General features: G+C 59.0%; 1 protein-coding gene across 2 annotated transcripts in view; it reads right to left on the reverse strand.

The window, feature by feature from the left end:
- COL5A1 (collagen type V alpha 1 chain) overlaps positions 1 to 17,883 on the reverse strand; it is a 148,907-nt gene that overhangs the window by 44,553 nt on the left and 86,471 nt on the right. For both annotated transcript variants that reach the window (XM_035015484.1, XM_035015483.1), the window contains exons 21-31: positions 16,321 to 16,374; positions 15,770 to 15,814; positions 15,163 to 15,216; positions 14,907 to 14,951; positions 14,109 to 14,162; positions 9,807 to 9,851; positions 8,891 to 8,944; positions 5,473 to 5,517; positions 3,743 to 3,796; positions 1,356 to 1,463; positions 588 to 641 (exon numbers count right to left, since the gene is read on the reverse strand). In XM_035015484.1, coding sequence (XP_034871375.1) covers positions 588 to 641; positions 1,356 to 1,463; positions 3,743 to 3,796; positions 5,473 to 5,517; positions 8,891 to 8,944; positions 9,807 to 9,851; positions 14,109 to 14,162; positions 14,907 to 14,951; positions 15,163 to 15,216; positions 15,770 to 15,814; positions 16,321 to 16,374 — 612 coding nt within the window. The remainder of the gene's footprint in view (positions 1 to 587; positions 642 to 1,355; positions 1,464 to 3,742; positions 3,797 to 5,472; positions 5,518 to 8,890; positions 8,945 to 9,806; positions 9,852 to 14,108; positions 14,163 to 14,906; positions 14,952 to 15,162; positions 15,217 to 15,769; positions 15,815 to 16,320; positions 16,375 to 17,883) is intronic.

The raw sequence follows: 17,883 nt of genomic DNA on the forward strand, positions 1-17,883 counted from the left end.
GGAAGTCTGGAGAGGCACTGAAGCCCCGGGAAGTAGGACAACACAGATGCAAACCTGGGGAGACAGGGGCTCTCCTCCACCACTAATTATGTCTCCAGTGCAGGCGGCTGGTTATTTTTTAAGGAAGAACCATGAATAATAAAAGCTGAGATTTGAAAAAAAACAATGTTTTAAATGATTTCCAAAGCCTCGAGGAGCTGTTTCACTTAAAGCAGAACATGATTTTCATATAAGGAAGGTTTCATCTCTCTTTGACACTCAGTTACAAGCAAATAACCTTCCAATCTCCAGGGTGAAGCAGAGGTGAGCGAGCCTGCACAGCGCTCGGTGTAGAGAAAGCAGCAGGCACAGGCACTGGGGACCCCGCGTGCAGCCCTCAGCTCCGGCTGCCTTTGCCCCATTCTCTGAAAGGCTCAACTAACGGTCCCAGCACCTCCTTCCAACTCGGCCAGACTAATGCAGAAGGCTGTGAACAGGGCAGAACTTGGGGTGGGGGGGACAGAGTAGCCTCCCCAGGAACGGTGACCGGGCGAGAGGGGGCAGGGCAAGCAGGAGCCCTGAGAACACCTGACATGCTCATAGATTACCTTGGGCCCTTGTCTTCCTGGGTAACCCGGTAATCCCGGCACTCCGAGTTTTCCCTGGGGAGAAAGAAGGAGTTGCGTTATCTGGCCAGCACCGTATTTCTCAATCCATTTTCTCTGAGCGGGGAAAGCCGGCATGTGTCAGCAGGGGCCGGAGCAGGATGCGGTTTCCAAAGACCGAAGGACTTGGAGAGACCCCTGCCTGCCCCCTGGGATGGTGTCTCCCGAAAATCCTGCCCTAACTAAAAGCAAAGTCCCCACAAGTAGAGAAGACAGCATGGCTAAAGCAAAAGCAACTGGAGACCAATCTTCCATAAAAGGAACCCTTTATCTTTGAGATTCTGTTTAACCCTTTTATAAAAGAGTCCTAGCCTTGGGGAAAGACAGGGCGGATGTCTGGGGCACTCTGAGAGCCCACTCCTGTGCCAGGGCCGAGGGGGAGGGTGGGGCAGCCCCGAAGGGCAGCGGTAAGGACAGCTGCAGGAGTCCCCACATGAAAGACGAAGCCGGGGTTGCTGGGGCTCACAACCCAAGCTCTGGGAACCTCTGGAGGAAGGAGCTCTCCCAGGATGCTGGCAAAGTGCTCAGAAAGACCCAGCTCAGGACGAGAAAAGGATGGACCTGTCAACAGATAAATCCCTTGGGGAGGTTGGTCAGATCACGCCCATCCCCATCTGGGGGCCTCAGCCTGGCGGAGTTACAGGCTGGACAGCCAAGGCCATCAGGAGGGCCTGTCCCCGGGGGATGGTGGGAGCATCCCAAGTCACATACCTTCTCCCCAGGGGGTCCCAGAGGACCAGGGTCGCCATTCGGACCTCCACGACCCTTCGGGCCTTCGGGGCCATCCTCTCCTCTAGGACCAGGGGGGCCGATTTCCCCCTGCAAGTCAGAAAAGAGAAGGTGAGGGAGAACCCCCAGTCTCATCCCCCACCACACGACTCCCACGGCCCTTCTGGGTCTGAGAGTCCAGGTCCCGTGTAAGACGGGGCTGTAGGAGCCGCTCAGCCCGCTCAGCCCAGCAGGCGGCTCAAGCAGATGGAAGGTGTTTGGGTCGGACAAGACCAGAGCAGCGTGCAGCAAGCTACAGGGCTCTGCTGAACGGCCACGCCGTCCCTCTGCACAGAGGTGGGTGGCTCTCTTCTCAATGCCACATGCTTCTGCTTCCCAGTTCCCTTCTCCAAACGAGCCCCTCCCGGGTGAGATAACCGGTTAACACGGGAGCTCTGAATCACTACTTCCCCAAATACAGCAGAATAGCAATGTGCAGGGGCCTGCTTTTTCCCTTGAAGGCCCAGGAGGCAGAGGGACAGACCACAGCCCCTGGCTGGGCAGCTGTCTGGGCATGGCTGGCACACAGAAGACCATGGCACATGTCCCAGAGATGACAGGGTCCCCATACTGCCCCACCCAACTTGCCCACGGTATGGATGGGGAGGCCTGGGCCCAGACAAGCGCGAGGGTCTGGGGGCTTGCTGAGGTCAATAGCAGCACCCCGGCTGAGCGCCCACCCTGGCTCTTTGCCCAGTGCTGAGTCTCCCTCTGATCGCTGGCTCCCAGGAGCAGCCGTGGGGCAGCTGTACCACCCACAACAAAAATGCGCACCGCGCGGATGAAGACCAATAGCTCCCCTATTTGTAAGGCCCAGTGTGTCTGCAGGCCCAGGTCCCTCAGTTCCTAACAAGTGTTTTTCTCCATCAACAAAAGAGTCCTTCACACATTTACTGAGCACGTAGAAAATGCCCAGTGCCGGGTGGAAATTTCTCTCGGGGGGAAATTAAGACCAATGCCTCCAGCTCCTTGGCTGAGGAGGGGTCCCGGCTCCCAGTCCCACCCTCACCTAATTCCAACAGCGGGCCCGCTCTCGGAGCCTGGCATGTGCCTGCCTATCGTCTTTAGTGCAATCTCTTTTGAAAATGCATCCTCGTAATATGGGCCCCAAATGCAGGCTACTGCAGCGTTAGAGACAGAATAAAAAGCACTTTGACCAGCCAAACAGAGAGGCCCCTCCGATGTGGGGAGTCGGAGTCCTGTCACCATGGAGAAAGTTCTAGAACGGCTGTGTTTAGCAGGAACATAACTGGGACATAACTGTGAAACGCATCTTTCTCTTTTATTCCTCCTCCTTTGATAGAAACCAAGATTGCTTCTGCCTTTGGAGGTTGGGACACCGCGCCAAGCGTGTGGGACTCTCACGCCCTGGCGTGTTCTGAAGAGGCACCTGCAGTCCCGGCTTGTCAGGGAGTAATTTCGGCAGCCGCGTGACAGCCCTGTGTCTGCTGACAGCCGTCGTCCAGGTGTGTGTCTGGCTGCCACCGTGGCCGTGCCCACCGGGCGGCCCAGGCACCTGGCTCCCTGCTGCCCAGGCTTGGGCTCACTCTGAAGCTGGAGGGAACCTTCAAAGTGCCCGCACCGCGGTGTGGCAGCCGCCCGCTCCCCGGACACTTCCTCCCGCGTCATCTGCACCACCCTCTCCTCATTTAGATGAAAACGCAGCCGGTGGCTTTCTGCTGGGCGCCTGCCATGTGAGCAAGCCCCCTCCTCCCCCAGCACCGACTGGCTTCCTCTGGAGTGGAGGTGAATTATTCATTAAAAAGAATGGGTTTGCTGCAGCTTCTGCTAGGCCAGGATGAGGTTACAGAACACAGGAGCTGCTCAGGGTCCTAAAAACACGCAAGAATGCTTGGCAGACCGAGATGCTGTGTGGGGGTGGGCAGGGACCCCGGCCCTCCCTGGTCAGAGGGCATGTCTGCAGCCCCTTCCCCTCTGCCCCCCACCACGCCCCCACCCTTCTGAGACAAAGGAACTGCTCTGCTGTCTCGAGTGTCGGCCGAAACATGACAAGTCTCCACCGAGCCACTGTGCAGGGTGAGGACATAGGGCACAGGGGCCAGATGACCACAGGTGACCCCAATAACGGGGGGTTAATACCAGAAGAGAGCCGCCAGGGCTCTGAACCAGAAATGAGGGGCCAGTGGGGGGGGGCATGCACAGAGCCAGGCCCCTGGGCCCCCAGCTGTCCCCGCCTGAGGGCCAGGACCCCCACAGAGGCTTCACCGAAGGAGAAGCTGTCCTGTGGCCCCAAAAACCCCAGCCCCGCCCCTGGCACCTCCCCATGGCCCCGACACCACCCCCTGCCCCGACACCCCCAAAACACTCACCCGATCACCCTTGATGCCCATGTCTCCTTTAAACCCAGGAAAACCATCTTCACCCTGAAAAGGAACAAGACAATGCCTGGGCTGCGTGAAAGAGCCCACCTCCCGGATGGCCTGTCCCCAACACTCAGCACAAGGCCCCCAGCAAGCATGGGCCGGGCCGGGGGGGGGGCTTCTGAGTGCACGAGCCATCCCTCGTGAAGGGCATCCCACTAACCCTCCGCGGTCGTGGGGCCAAGCTCACGATCCGCGGCCCAGCGCCCCCTGCACAGCTGGGCATAACTGGCCCCTGCGCCCACAGCTGCATCCGGTCCGGGCATCGCCGGGGCCCAGTAACCGCTGACCAGCGAGCACCGGAGGGGGGCTGCAGGGAAGAGGCCCCACAGAAGCCAGGACCCGTGAGAGCTGTAGGCGAGGGAAGGGCCTGGGGCTCGGGCAGGCCTGCCGTGGGCCCAGGCCTCAGTGACACAGTCCTGCGTTTTCTGGGCCAGTGGGACACGTTCCTGCTAGTTGTGAATTTGGGGATTCACACATGTCAATGGCCTGCTGTCCACTCGAGTCCCCACGGAGACACCCTCAGAGACCCTCAGGTGGTTTGCCCAGGGCCACCTGGCTTGCCCTTCTCTCCCAGGGTCCAGGCCCTGCATCCTGATCTCATTCGCCCATCCAGGGCCTGGTCCTCAACACCCAGGCTGGCCAGGGGCTCATACCCAGAGGGAGGCAGCTTTCTGGGACGGGGCGAGAACTCGTCCCTCCCCAGGCCGCCGTGACTCGGTTAAGTGCCAGGGACTCATCCGCAGCAGCTCAAAGGGTGCCACGATTCCGGGAGGTGGTTCCTCACCCCCTTCCCACCCCAGAACTGACTCAGGGACAGCGCAGGGACCCTCTGGGAGAAGAGGCCTGCCCCATGCCATCCAACCCACATTCTCTCAAGCAGCCCTGTCTCTAGCTAAAGGACAAAAGTGACAAGACAAACGTGGCGCTCTGGGGGCTCTGAGCAGCCCCTCCAACAGGACACAGGAATTTGGGGAGATGGGACCTGCTGGAGGGGACATGGTCTGCCCTGCAGGGAGAGTGCATGGCCCTGACCCACCGGCCCTCCATCCCTACGCTTCAGATGCCCCAGAACAAGGGCTCAGAGGTCTGCCTTGCCCTGGCTGCTCCCCAGAGGGAACTGAGGCAGCCCATCTGTGTCCGCGCCTTCCACCAGGCAGCCGGCTGAGCAAACGCACAGCATGGAGGGTCCGGCTTCCCTGCCATCCCCGTCCAGGGCAGCCACGTGATGAGCCACCTCAGGACTGGCAGGTGCCGCAGGGGAGGACCCATGCCTGGAGCAGCCGGAGGCCATGGGGGCACTGCTTTCCCTCCGCTCCCGGCTCCGCTGCAGCATGAGGGGCTGCCCCTCCCCCTGTGAGGCAGGAGTGGGGCGTGGGGCATCCATGGCCTCTGCAGGTGAGGGGCGGGCTGTGTGCTGGGCCAGAGCCATGGCCTTGGGCAGGGGTGCAAAGCCCCAGCCCCTCAGCCCCGCCAGGAGGGACACCCATAGCCTATCCTCTTCGACTGGGTTTTCCTTTTGCAAACAGTCTGGCCCTCAGGGTGCGTCCAGTCCCTGCCGCTCAGAGGCCACAGCAGTCTCAGCTGCGTCGGGCACTGTCACAGTGGAGCCACCCGCCCGAACCCCGCTCTGGGCTGCGTGCGCCAGGCGGCCACGGCAGGAAGGAAGGGGCACTCACCTTCTCGCCCTTGGTGCCCTTCAGACCACGGATGCCATCTGCCCCCTGTGCAAACACAAAGGGAAGGGAGTGAGTCAAAGCCTCTCCAGAGCTCTCAAAAAGAAAGGGTCTACGCCCCCAGTACCAAGGAGGGTGAGGGCTCAGCCGCCCCAACCCAGGCAAGCTCCTTCGTGCTCCCAGTCTCAAAGGAAGGGCTCCGTGGGCTCCCAGAAACACCTCCCATCCTCGCACCCACGCGAGGCCCCCCGTGCCAGTGATTCCCAGATGGCCTCCACTGACATCCCACCCTCATCCAGAAACATCTGCCTCTCTGAGGTCTGGGGAGCAGGTGGGACGCGAGGCCTCGGCATGTGCTCTGGAATCAGGTCCCGGCCCCGGCTCGGTGGCCTCTGACTCGTCCCAGGTGCCTGGTGTCTCAGTTTCCTCATTTGGAAAGTTGGGGTGAAGACAAGCATTACCCTGTTACTGCTGGTGGGAGGGGAACGCCGGACAAGCCCCCAGGACGTGCCCCAGCACACAATGTCTGCTCAATTACCAATAGTAATGCGCTCCTGTCATTCTGTACTATTAACACATGATCATAGGTATAATCATGCTAATTACCAATTAATAATAATAACAGCACTGCTGACAATAATCAGCTCAGGACGTACCTCATCTCTGTGCCAAACAAGAACTGTAAGGAGGGAGGACATGTCCTCTTCCCTCTGACACCCCCCCACCCCCTGCGCCAGCGCCGTCCCCAGGCCAGGTAAAGCCATCCGTGGAACGGAGTTAGGTGGCCTCCGCCTGCGCCCTCCGAGCAGGGAGCAGAACTGACCGCCGACTCCAGAGGCCTGCTGCCCGCAGGACCCCAGAGAGAGGCCAGGCCCCCATCTGGTTCCAGCTGAGGCTGCCGCCAGGGCAGCCGGGCCACCTCCCATGTCCCTCGGGTGGCCAGCAGCCCTCTTGTGGCAAGAACTTCACACAGACTGTGCGGTTTGCGCCTCTTCCCAGGGACTGAGGAGGGGGCCCTAAGCAAAGCTGGAGCCAGATGCGGAGCTCGGACTGGCCCGGGGGGCGTGGCCTCCCCTGGGGCCATCTGCCACCCAGACGCACCCCTGCTCTATCGGCCCCAGGCAGCCAGACATCTCAGGGCAGGGGGTGCACGGTTACCCTGAAACCCTGATGCCCTGGGGGCTGTGGCAGCTGCTTCCTCCCTCTTGCCATGCTGGTGGGTGGGCTTCCCCTGCCCACCCCTCCCAGACCTAAACTTCTACCATTTCACGACCCAGGTCCGAGGCCAGGGGAATGCGGCCCAGGGGACAAACAGACCAGGTCTCTGAGCCACGGCACTGCTGACATTTGGGGCTGGGTCACTTCGTCACGGGGGCTGCCCCAGGCAGAGCAGCGGTCTTGAGCAGCATCCCTGACCTCTAGCGATCAGATGACAGTAGGATCCCCCAAGTTGGGACAGTCAAAAATGTCCCCCGATGTCCCCCAGGGGGGGCACAAATCCACCCTGGTTGGTTGAGAACCGCGGGACGGCAGCATCCACTGTGGCCCCCGGGGGCCAGTCCTGGGGGACAGAAAACAAAGGGGCCAAGAGAGGGACAAGGCTTTGCCCAACGCCTCGAGAGAGTTTGTATTTAGGGTCTTCACCAGCCGGCCCGGCTCCTGCAGACTCGCTGAGCAGTGGATGTGACTTTGCTGACAGTCAGGCCTACACAGATAGCCCTCAGGAAGTTCGGGGACATGAAAGCACACGGAGGGGCCCTTCCCCAGAAGGAAGGCAGGACTTGGTGGAGAAGAGCCAGGCCTCCCTTACCGAGGGCTGGCCATCCCTACCAGTGACAGCTGGCCACCTCTCCGCCCGGCACCGTCACCTCCCTTGGGGGCCTGCTGCCCCTCAGGCTGTGAACACCACTGACAGTTTCCAAAACCCGGGGAAGGAGAATCTATTTCTCCAATGAAAAGAGCGTTCAGCTTTGCTTTTCCTCCCACTCTCCGCTTCCAAGTCTAACTGGATCACTCGTGGCATGAATGAATTTTAATCAGATAGACAAGATAAGAGCATCCTCCATAAACATTTTAAAGCAAACACCTTTCAGCACACAGACACAGCGTTATGCAATTAGCTGTGTATGGAGCTGGTAGATGCTTTTGTTCTACGACAAGAATTTGTAAAATAAACATTCGGGAGCTCACATCATCAGCATTTCTGCTAAAAAATCATCCTTGTAAGTAAGACTCATTAGGCGTGCTGGTAAGAGCCTGCTTCGGGGAGAAACCAGGCCCTCCTAGGGCTCCTGGCCCCGGGGAAGTCTGCCCGCGGCGGCTCGGGCCCTCGGCAACCCGCGATTCCTGGGACACGTAGCTGGGCGCCTCGGGGTCCCGCCCGGGGCCCTTGGTTCACAATAAGCAGGTCTGGGTCTGAGTCCTGACTGAGGCACCGATGTTAGGCTAACTAGGGGCACATGACTGAGCCCTAAGGTCTTGGCTTCTCCATCCTCCACACCGCAGGCCATCCACACACTCCTGATGCACAAGAATGCTGGGGAGCATTACGCATCCGGAACGATGCGGATCAGGTGCAGGAGCCAATGGGTGTGTTGGTGCTGAAGGCTCAGGCTGAGCTCGCTGTGTGTATACATATGTATGTATTTCCCTTCACAGCAGGTTAAAATCATTTTGAAGGAAAGACTCCATTAGCTTTCTCCAAGCCCCAGAATCACCTAGAGCTTTCCGACGCTACGCCCTTGTTGTTCTCGGAGAAAGCAGAACACCACCACCCCACCCCCCGGCCCAGCGCACGTCCCTCGGGGCACCTCCCTCTCCACATAAACGTGCCCGACGTGTCCAGAGAGCTGGCATGACTGGAGATTACATTACACGACTCAAAGCAAACATGGTTAGCTCTGGAGGAACAGACGGGGCCCATGCGTTGGGTATTGCTCCGGAGCTCTGTGCCCCGTTTAACCAGGTTCCAGGAGGCTTTCAGTGGCAGAAACGCAATTGTGGATAAATGGACACCTCCCACCAACTCCCCCCGCCACTGAGGCGCTCGGTCTGCCTAGGTGTTATCCATGGGGACGGGCTCTCTCTCCGGACGTGCAAAGGCCCCGGAAGCCTGCATGCCAGGCTCTTCACCTCAGCTGAGGTGTGCGTCCCTGTAGGGCTTGGGAGGGAGTGGGCTCTGGGTGACAAAGAGAGCAGCGTCCCAACAGATGGACAGACGGCCACGGTCCTGCTGGGTTGTCACAGACGTGCCAGAGACATCCCCTGCTCGGGATCAGCCCCTCCTGGCCCCCGACGGTCACTCCCCCGCCTGCCCGGGACCTCTGTCCCAGGATCCCACAAGCCCAGGAGGGCCAGGGCTGCCGTGCCCTGCTAGCCCAAACTTGACCTCCAGGAAGCCGTGAAGCAGCAAGAATCTCACCTTGACTCCTCGAGGACCCGGATAGCCGATTGGGCCCTGGGGGCCAGGTGGACCCTGAAACCAAAGGGGAAAGACCATTAGCTCTGTCTCAGGTGGGCAGGCATGGCTGTGTCCGCCTGGGTGCTCCCCGCACAGCCAGAAAGCTTCCCTTCCACCAGCAAACTCCCCCTGCTCTGAGCAGAGACGACATCCCAGATCAGACCCTCAGAAGAGGCTCCTCAGGAGATACACAGGACCTGCTCCCAGGGGACCCAGCCCCCCCAGGAAAGCAGAAGTACAGGCTGTGTCCCATGATGAGAACACAAGGGACCAATCCAACTGCGGCCTCAGCCCAGCAGGTGGGGAGTAGGGGTGGGGCGGTGAGATGGGGAGGAGGCTCTGATGCTTTGGGAGGGCCAGGCTGCCGTGAAAGCAGCCTACTCCCAGCAGAGGCACCTCAGATGACATGGGACAGCTTCTGGCTGGGACAAGGGAACAAGGGCTGACCATCTGGGAGGGGAAGCCATTGACAGCCAAAGACAACTGTCCCAGCTCACTGAGCAGGTGTGGGCCCGGGGAGGGCCGGGAGAATGAAGGGAGTACAAGTGGACTTTGGCCACAAACAGGGCAGGAGGCAAGTCCCTGGGGTCTCAGACTGCCTGGAGACTCCATCCCACCTTTAGACCCCCACGTCCTGGACCCCAAACAAGCAATGGCGAAGGGTCACTCGGAGCCCCTGGCCCAGGACCTTCACTACCACTCAGCTCTTGTGTGGCCAAGATGATGGGAGTGCCACACCCCATATGCAGTAACCAAGGGTGGGGAGGGGTCACGGGGACCTAGATGAGTGGAGGTCCCCGCCCCCCCCGGCTGGGTCCCCTGGGCACGGACACCCGAGGAAGGGCCCAGCCGCCCCGCTCATTCCCTCTGAACCCACCTGGCCTCCTTTCTCTCCCGGAGGGCCTTCTTTGCCGGGGTGCCCCTGTCAGGAGAGAGAAGGCAGGCGTTAGTCGGTGGCCGCCCCCACAGCTGTTGTCACGTGTGGGAGGGGGAGCTGGGCCCCCCCATCTCCTTCCCCCACACCCTCAGCCAGAGAGGCTGGAAGTCAAAGGCATCAGATGGCAGCTGAGTGCGGAGGTCACTCCCAGCCGCGTGGCCCCGAGCCAGTCGTTCAGCCCTGACCCTCGGCTGCCCCCTCTGTGACGTGGGCTCCGTGGCAGGCCCAGCGACAACCCGAGCTGCCGTGGAGGAGAATGTGCTTGGACGCCCACGGGCAGGATCCGCACCCGAGGATGTCACCAGCCTAACTGACGCCCAGCCCACCTCCAAGAGCAGGTGAGCCGGAACCGTGGCCTCGGGCCCTCGCATCAGGGATTCTGAGCCGAACAAGGAGGGATGAAGTGGGACCAGGGGTCTGGACATGCTGGCCTCCGGACCAGCAGGTGCCACGCTGTTGGCAGGACCCACTCTCTCATGCTGGGAGACATGGGGGTGGGGGCAGGCTGGTGCCGGGACATAGACCACATCCTGTCATTCGGCTGGGGTCCCAGTGCATCCCTAAGTCTTCGGGCTGTTTGCCTCCCAGCCTCCCAGCTGGTGCAGGCTGAAGGGGACGACCTAATCCCACGATATGCGTTCAGAGCCAACGCCCAGCAGACATGGTCACGGCCCCCCTGGTCACTGCCCTGTCTACCTGAGCCCCAACCAATCCCATTCTCAGAAATGCGAGCTCTCTGACTTTCCAACCGAGGTCGGTCACTAGTTTTATGCCTTTGAGTTCATGAGGCAAGCCCAGAAATAAAAGCAGAAAGAGAAACACTTCACTGCTGGAAATACCCCAAGGATTCCAGTAAAGAGGCCGTGTAGTGTGGTGAGGATGCTGGCAGGGCAGCGTTGGATTCTAGGCCCGGTTACCCCCCACCCGCTGTGTGACCTTGAGGAAGTCACTTGCTCTCTCTGGGCCTCCACTTCCTCGTGTGTCAAAGGAGAGGGTGGACTAGGTGCTCTTTCAGCTTGAGTGTCCTAAGCATCGAGGACTCCATTTCTAGAACGCAGCAGCATTATGGGGACCTAAATCTCATCTCTCTGAATAAATGATTTGTGGGTGTTCCACTTTATTTGTATTAGTTGTACAATCAGATTTAACGCTGTTGCAAACAGCCTGCTCTGAGGGCCAGGCAAGCAGGGGGCTACAGGAGTTCCTCTGCAGGGCAGGGTGCCCTTAGGGAGCCTCGGAGCATGGGGAGTCTGGGGGTGCCCGCCTTAGGGGGAAATCAGGCACCAGACAGACCACACCTGCCGCTCTGGACCAAGGGGGACACGCCTTCCACCATGCTGCCTTCCCAAAACAAGGCTCACGGCGCCAGCGCCTCATGGGGCAGGGCTGGACCCAAACAGTGCCGAGGAGAAGGTGTCCTGATTCGGGGTGACTGGGTCGCAGTGGATCCTGCCCCCCAGCCACATGGCTTCTTGGGGGCATTTTACTCCAGCATATTTCCATTAAGGACCCCGGGGGCACGGGGAGGCCATCTGGGGGTGCTCGAGCCCCAGGCTCCAAGTGACACACACGCTGGGGGCAGAGCCCACATGGGTCCCTCGGAGGGCAAGTTTCGCCCTCCACGTGGTAATGTCCTCGCTCACGTGGTGCAGATGATCACGTGTCTGCCCCACAGCATCGCTACAGGGAAGGGAAAGAGCAGGTTTGCCAAGCTCTCAGGACTGCGCCCAGCACGGAGCAAACAGCCAACACGCGTCCACAATTATCGTAATTATTAGCATTATTTGAATGGAGGCTAAATGTCTTTAGGTGCATTTTAAGTTGTGTTTATAAAATGAGAGCAACTACATGGGGGGAAGCACAAAGCACACTTATTAAAATGTCAGAACAGAAAAATATTGAAAGGAAATACATCAAAATAAGAGATTGATTCTCCCCTAGGGAAAAGCCAGGCTGTCTCCCCTCCTTTGCCGTGTGTTTGCATTTTTGCAATACTCTGTAACGAGCATATAATGTGTAATGGAAAAATAATAAAGCTTAAGTTATGTGTATTTGATATTTTTCTGATTAAAAAAGTAATGTATGTTCTCTGTAGCCCATCAGGCAAGAGGCAAAACAGACGAGGTCCCTCATAACCTCACCGCCTGCAGCAACCCTGGCTAATTGTGCTACGGGTCCTCTGATCCACGTTCCGCACGCCGGAACACAAAACTGGCATCGCATGGTGTGGTTTTAATTTAATATTGCGCGGTGTGCCTTTTCTCATGTCACTGAATACTCGCCGAAAGTCGGTTTTTACTGGCTCCGTAATATTCCTTCGAACCATAATTCACGTCCCCGTTTCCCCGTCGTGGGCTCTCCGGGATGATTTAACCATGCGCTCCAGTATGTGTCGGCCCCGAAACACTCCCTCCTTCTGAAGGGCTTTAAATCAACCTTCCTTTCCGCAGCCGAAGCCAAACCCAACCAACTCAAGGGAAGAAGAAACAAAACCCTCTCTTTAAGGATGATCAACAGCCCCGCTGCCTCAGTAACAAGAGTGTGTCAAGGTCTCTATCCCTGCGGATTCACGGGAGACAACCGGCCGGCTCGCTGGGGCTGCGGCACCAGTCGCCCCCGCGGTGTCTGCCACGTGAAGCACCTGCGGCCGGCCACACTCAGCCGGGTCCGCGGGGCGTTCCTGTTACAGGTTCGAGTGTTCGTTGGGGGAAGAGAGATGCAGCCAATGGGCCCCACGGTGGGAAGAACACTGGAGGAGGTGTCAGTGTGGGGACGGGGCGGGGGTCTCCCCGGCGGAAGCAGTCAGGTCGGGGGTGGGGGTTTGCAGCCTGCCCCACCCCCAGCACCCTCTCCCCTGGGGCCGCTGCACAAGCTGCACGGGGAAGATGCACGTAAGGACGCCAGCCTCTCTGCTGTCACGGGTTGGGCCTTGAAGTTGGCGTCAAGGTGGTTTGTTTGGTTTTTTTTTAAGATTTTTTATTTATTTATTTGACAGCGAGAGACACAGCAAGAGAGGGAACACAAGCAGGGGGAGTGGGAGAGGGAAAAGCAGGCTCCCCGCAGAGCAAGGAGCCCGATGCGGGGCTCGATCCCAGGACCCTGGGAACATGACCTGAGCCGAAGGCAGATGCCCAACAACTGAGCCACCCAGGCGCCCCAAGGTGGTTTTAACTTTGTTGTCATTTCATTTACTTGGCTAATTTTCCATAACAAGATGTGTTATTTTATAATCAGAAGAGGAAATTAAGTGTGAATGTAAGTTAAAGGAGAGGAGCAACATGCTATGTCCGCGCTCGCAGACGTGTGGACCCAGGAGGACGCGGGAGGCCCAGGGCAGCTCTCGCGCGGTGGGGCGGGTTAGCCGCCAGCTCGGGGAAGGACAGGGCGGTGGCGGACGTGCGATGCCCTGGACCGGGCCATGCTCCACCTTGGAAAGGGAAGCAGACGGTTGTGCCTTAAACAGTCACCAATCAACTGTCAACATATTGAGCTCTTGCTTAGTTTTTAATGGCTTGATTAGAACAATAAAATACGCCCTGTCTGACACAGGTAATTCATCCAATCTTGTCTGTGGAAACAGGCTGTATATGCAGCACCACCTGAATCCTCTTAAAAAAACCCAAATCCCCAAATCCCACCAGCGACTTGCAGAGAGGGCAGTGGGTGCAGATGAATCCACACGCACTCACACACACCGACCGTGCGTCACCTCCCCGCCCCTCCCTCCGACAGCCCAGCCTCGGATTGGACGGGCCACTGGCTCGCTATTTCTAGGCGCCATCTAATTTGGCTCCACAGCTGTGCTCACACAGAGCAAACGCGCTCATGAATACCCTCCTTCTCAGTGTGTGATCGATAAAAATACACTCGGCAAACTCGCTGTCCTTCCCTTCAAACACCAGCGACACAGGGACCAGCTTGGAGCCCAATCCACCCTCCTCCTTGGCGTTAAAAATGCAGGCTGGGCTCTGGTCATGAAGCAGCGCCCCCAGTAAATAACTCATGTTCCTATTCATGCAGTCTCCACCCCTTGATTGGAACCCATTATGGAAAAGTGTGTCCAAAGCCCAGTAATTACTGAGCAAGCAAGCTCGCAATCAATCGTCTTCATTTGCGGAGGTGGGAGAGAGGAAACGAGGGGCGAGGGGGGCGGCTGCGGGCCTGGGTGCCAGGTCCCCACCCCTAGGAACCCCCCCAGGGGCCAGGCGGTGTGTGAAGGGGTGAGGCGGGCAGGGTACTCACCGGGGGTCCGTCGGCACCGGGCATTCCTGGGAGGCCTGGTTTACCCAGGGGACCCTGGAACAAACCAGAGACCCCATGAGCCCTGGGGTCTCCTCTTCCCTAGGCTACCCCACCCTCCACCTGCCCCCAAGGGCACTTCTCAACATTTCTGCTCAAAGAACATTTGTTGAAAGGGATGCTCAGAGGCACGGAAGATTCCAGCAACCGAAGCATCCAGGGCGCAAGGACCCTCGCCCTCTGCTGTTTCCTGGGCCTGCAGGTTTTGCTACCAGAACAAAACACACCCGCCAAGTCCAGAGAGGCGGGGTTCCCAGTGCCGCCTGGCTATCTGAGGTACTGATGACCACACCTTAGAGGCAGCTCTGAGCCAAGTGAAGCACCTGGGGTTGAGCACAAGCTCTCAGCAGGTGCCCGGGATACACTCAGGGTTGCCAGATTTAACAAAAACAAAACAAGATGCCCAGTTAAATTTGGATGTCAGGCAAACAAGAAAGATTCAAATTTAACTGAGTGCCCTGTTTTCTTCCTAAATCTGGCAATCCTCTACATAGCTAGACAATGAACGCATGGTGAATTTATGATCAATGAAAGACGAAGATCCCCGATCTTCCCCTGAGCTCATCTGCTCCATGCAGAGTGAGCTGAGCTTCCCTGCGTCTGGGGGAGGACAGAGGCACACACAGGCTGGGGGTGACCAGCACTCCTGAGGCCTGGACCCTGGCGGGATGAGCTTCCCAGGGGCAGAAACACAGCCTGCTGGCAGGTGGGGCCGTCCCTACACCTGCACAGCCCACTCACCTTTTCCCCTGGAGGACCGATGGCACCCTGGGGGCCTGGAAGACCCTAGGAGAGGTGGAGCGGGGCAGGAAAGGTCAAGGAAGTTGGCTCCAAACTCCTCCCTGCCACCCGTCCACCTTCCCCGGCACCCGCTCCCTCATGACTGGGTTTAGGTCACATCCAGGCTGTAGGTCCCTTTGGCCAGGACAGGCAGCACGGGGCCTAGCACACCCCAGCGGAGACCCCCATCTCCCGCTGCCCATTGCTGCTCACTTACCTGGGCACCTGGATTACCCTGCTGTCCCGGGGGGCCGGGCTCTCCCTGGGGTCCCTAGAGGGGACATAAGCAAGGGCACTGATGGGAACTCCGGAGGGCAGGCAGGGAAACAGTCTGCTCTCACGCCCAACACCAGCGTCAGAGGACGACGCCCAGGCAGGAGGAGGCAGGTAGCCCCACAGCAGGGGGGACCCGGGCCTTGGCACCTGCAAGGCTCTCCACGCTGACCCCGATGCGAGGAACACTCAGTGGTTTCTGCCAGCGACCCAGACAGCCGCCGGGAAGGAGCCCGCGAAAGGAACGGAACAGAAAGTATTCTGTTTGGCAGAACATTCCCAAAACATTGCGCTGAAGTCTCGCGGTAGAGCCGTGAGAACGATCTCTTGTGGGCTTGGCTCACGGTGCATGCTCATCACCAGGGCACAGCGCGGGGAGAGGGCGAGTTCCCTCCGCGCCTGTGTGGCTGTGGTCCGGCTCTGGCGGGAACAAGCCCGAGCTCTCCCACTGCCGGCTCCAGGTGGGGCCAGGGCTCAGGGCCTGCGCCCTCCTCCTCGGAGTCCCTTCCGTTTTGTTGGCAACAGCTGGGTGGCAGACCCCGGAGACTTACCACGTTTCCTTTTGGGCCTGGTTGGCCGTCCATCCCCGTCACACCCTGGATGAGATTGAAAGAAAAGAAACACCAAGACAGAATGCTCAAGAGTCCACGATGCTCACAGGGAAAATCCCATCCGACTCAGCTTGGTGTCCTGGCCACGTGTCTTAGGATGGCACACCCTCTGGGGACGGGGCAAGGGTCGATTCTAAAAAGCCCCAGAGGCTCAATCGGCCAGGGCTCAGTGGAGCTGCCGGGCCCTGGCACTGGCTGGGGCAGGCCCAGGGAATACACGCGTCGGGACAGGGCCCCACCAGACCCATGGGCTGCCTCCTCCCAGAACCTTCCCAGAAGGAGGACATGAGGCGTCCTGGCGACTGGTAATAACAGCACATGCCGCATGAGGAAGGGGAGAGCCGCACAGCCGGCTGGCCTCCGTGTCTCCACCCGCAAAGCCACACGTGCCGGAGGGCTCCTTCTGCCTGGGAGCATCAGGGCCCTGCTGACCTCAACTAGCCCTGGGCAAGTGTCAGAGTGGACAGACGTGCAGAGGTGACAGGCCTTACCGGAGGTCCAGGAGGGCCCGGGGGCCCCTTCGGCCCCAACAGACCACGTGGCCCCTGCAAGAGGAAAGGACAAGGCTGTTCACACTTGGCCAAGAATCCCCGCCCCAGCCCTGCCCCCAAGCAAATCCTGCAGCCTCTCTCCTCCCAGAGCCTCGCTCCTCCCAGAGCCTTTGCTGCCACGCAGGTGTCCACATCTCCCCGGGAGGCATGGCCAGTGCCCCGTCCTCACCTGCCTCACCTCCTCGCCCCACCCCACCTCTCCACCTCGGCTCTGGATGCAGAGGCGGGAGCCAGGAATTAAGGGGCGGCTCAGGCCACGGAGGAGGGGGCATCCTCAGAACAAGGGGAGCCTTTCAAGTCAAGGGGGCTCTTTCACACTCGCTCAGGGCAGGTGCACACAAAAGCTCTCCTCACGGAGGCCACAAGGACACTCTGCTGCATGGTGTGCTTTGGTCCATGTGTCCTTACTGGCTCCCTCTCAGACCCCTCCACACAGGGACGCACGACTGCATTTCTGACACCAGAAGGCAGAGGGTCACGCTGATGGGGATGCGGTGGTCAAATGCAGAGACAGAGCGTGGGGCTCAGGCTTTTTCTGGGACACCACGACAGCCCAGAGCTCAGTCCCTCCCTCCCCTGCAGCGAGGGGCACGTGTGGGGACAGCCCCTTGTGCTTACGGAGGGACACTCCTCCAAGACAGCGCCGGCCCCAGCACGGTTCACGAGACTCAGGAGGCCACACAGCAGAGCTGTTGTCCACCACGCGAAGGAGCCCCATCCTGAACCACTCACACCCGCCTTGCCCGCTGCGGAATCATCCAGCCCTTAATCAACGCTTGAGCACCCTAAATTTTGATGGTCACTCGTCAGATGCCGTGGAAGGGAAATCGTTCCCATGCTCCTGCCATGTAACTGTTCCCTTCGTTATTTAAATGCCTGGCCCTGTAAATGCTTTCTAGGAGTTAATAACCCAGAAGGTATCACTTAGACGCGTGTTAAGGGGAGGACTGGGTAATGGATTCTCCTTAGGGGCTAATCAGACATCCAGGGTATAATTTAGTCCCCAGTGAATGTGTGAGTGCAACCCCAGGCTCTCTCTGTGCCATGTTCGCAATATTTCTCCTCCATTGACATCGCCAGATGAATACGGCCATGGCGACGTGGACAACACAAGTGAGACATTTGAAAAGTAACCATAAGTGAAACGTAAATGGTGTTCTTTGTCACTGAGGAAATGTGCTTGGGCCCTGAACAGAGCTCGGCTTGGGGAAAGAGCTGTTTGATGTCACAGGAGGACCACCCTGATGGAAGGCTCCACTTTTGGGAAGTGTAGACATCAGAAGGGATGGCAAACCATTTGATCAGTCTCTGCAACTGCCCCTGGACACTTGCCTGATGTGTTCTGGGTGTCCACCATGCCTGCAGCTTGGACACCCCCATGATGACCCTGGACACCCCCATGATGCCCCTGGACACCCACCATGATAAGCCTGGATACCCACCATGCCTGCAGCGTAGACACCTACCATGATGGCTCTGGACACCCACCATGATGACCCTGGA

The sequence above is a fragment of the Mirounga leonina genome, unplaced genomic scaffold, assembly GCF_011800145.1.
Source record: "Mirounga leonina isolate KUSES-001 unplaced genomic scaffold, KU_Mleo_1.0 Mir_170, whole genome shotgun sequence".
In the NCBI taxonomy this organism is placed as follows: Eukaryota; Metazoa; Chordata; class Mammalia; order Carnivora; family Phocidae; genus Mirounga; species Mirounga leonina.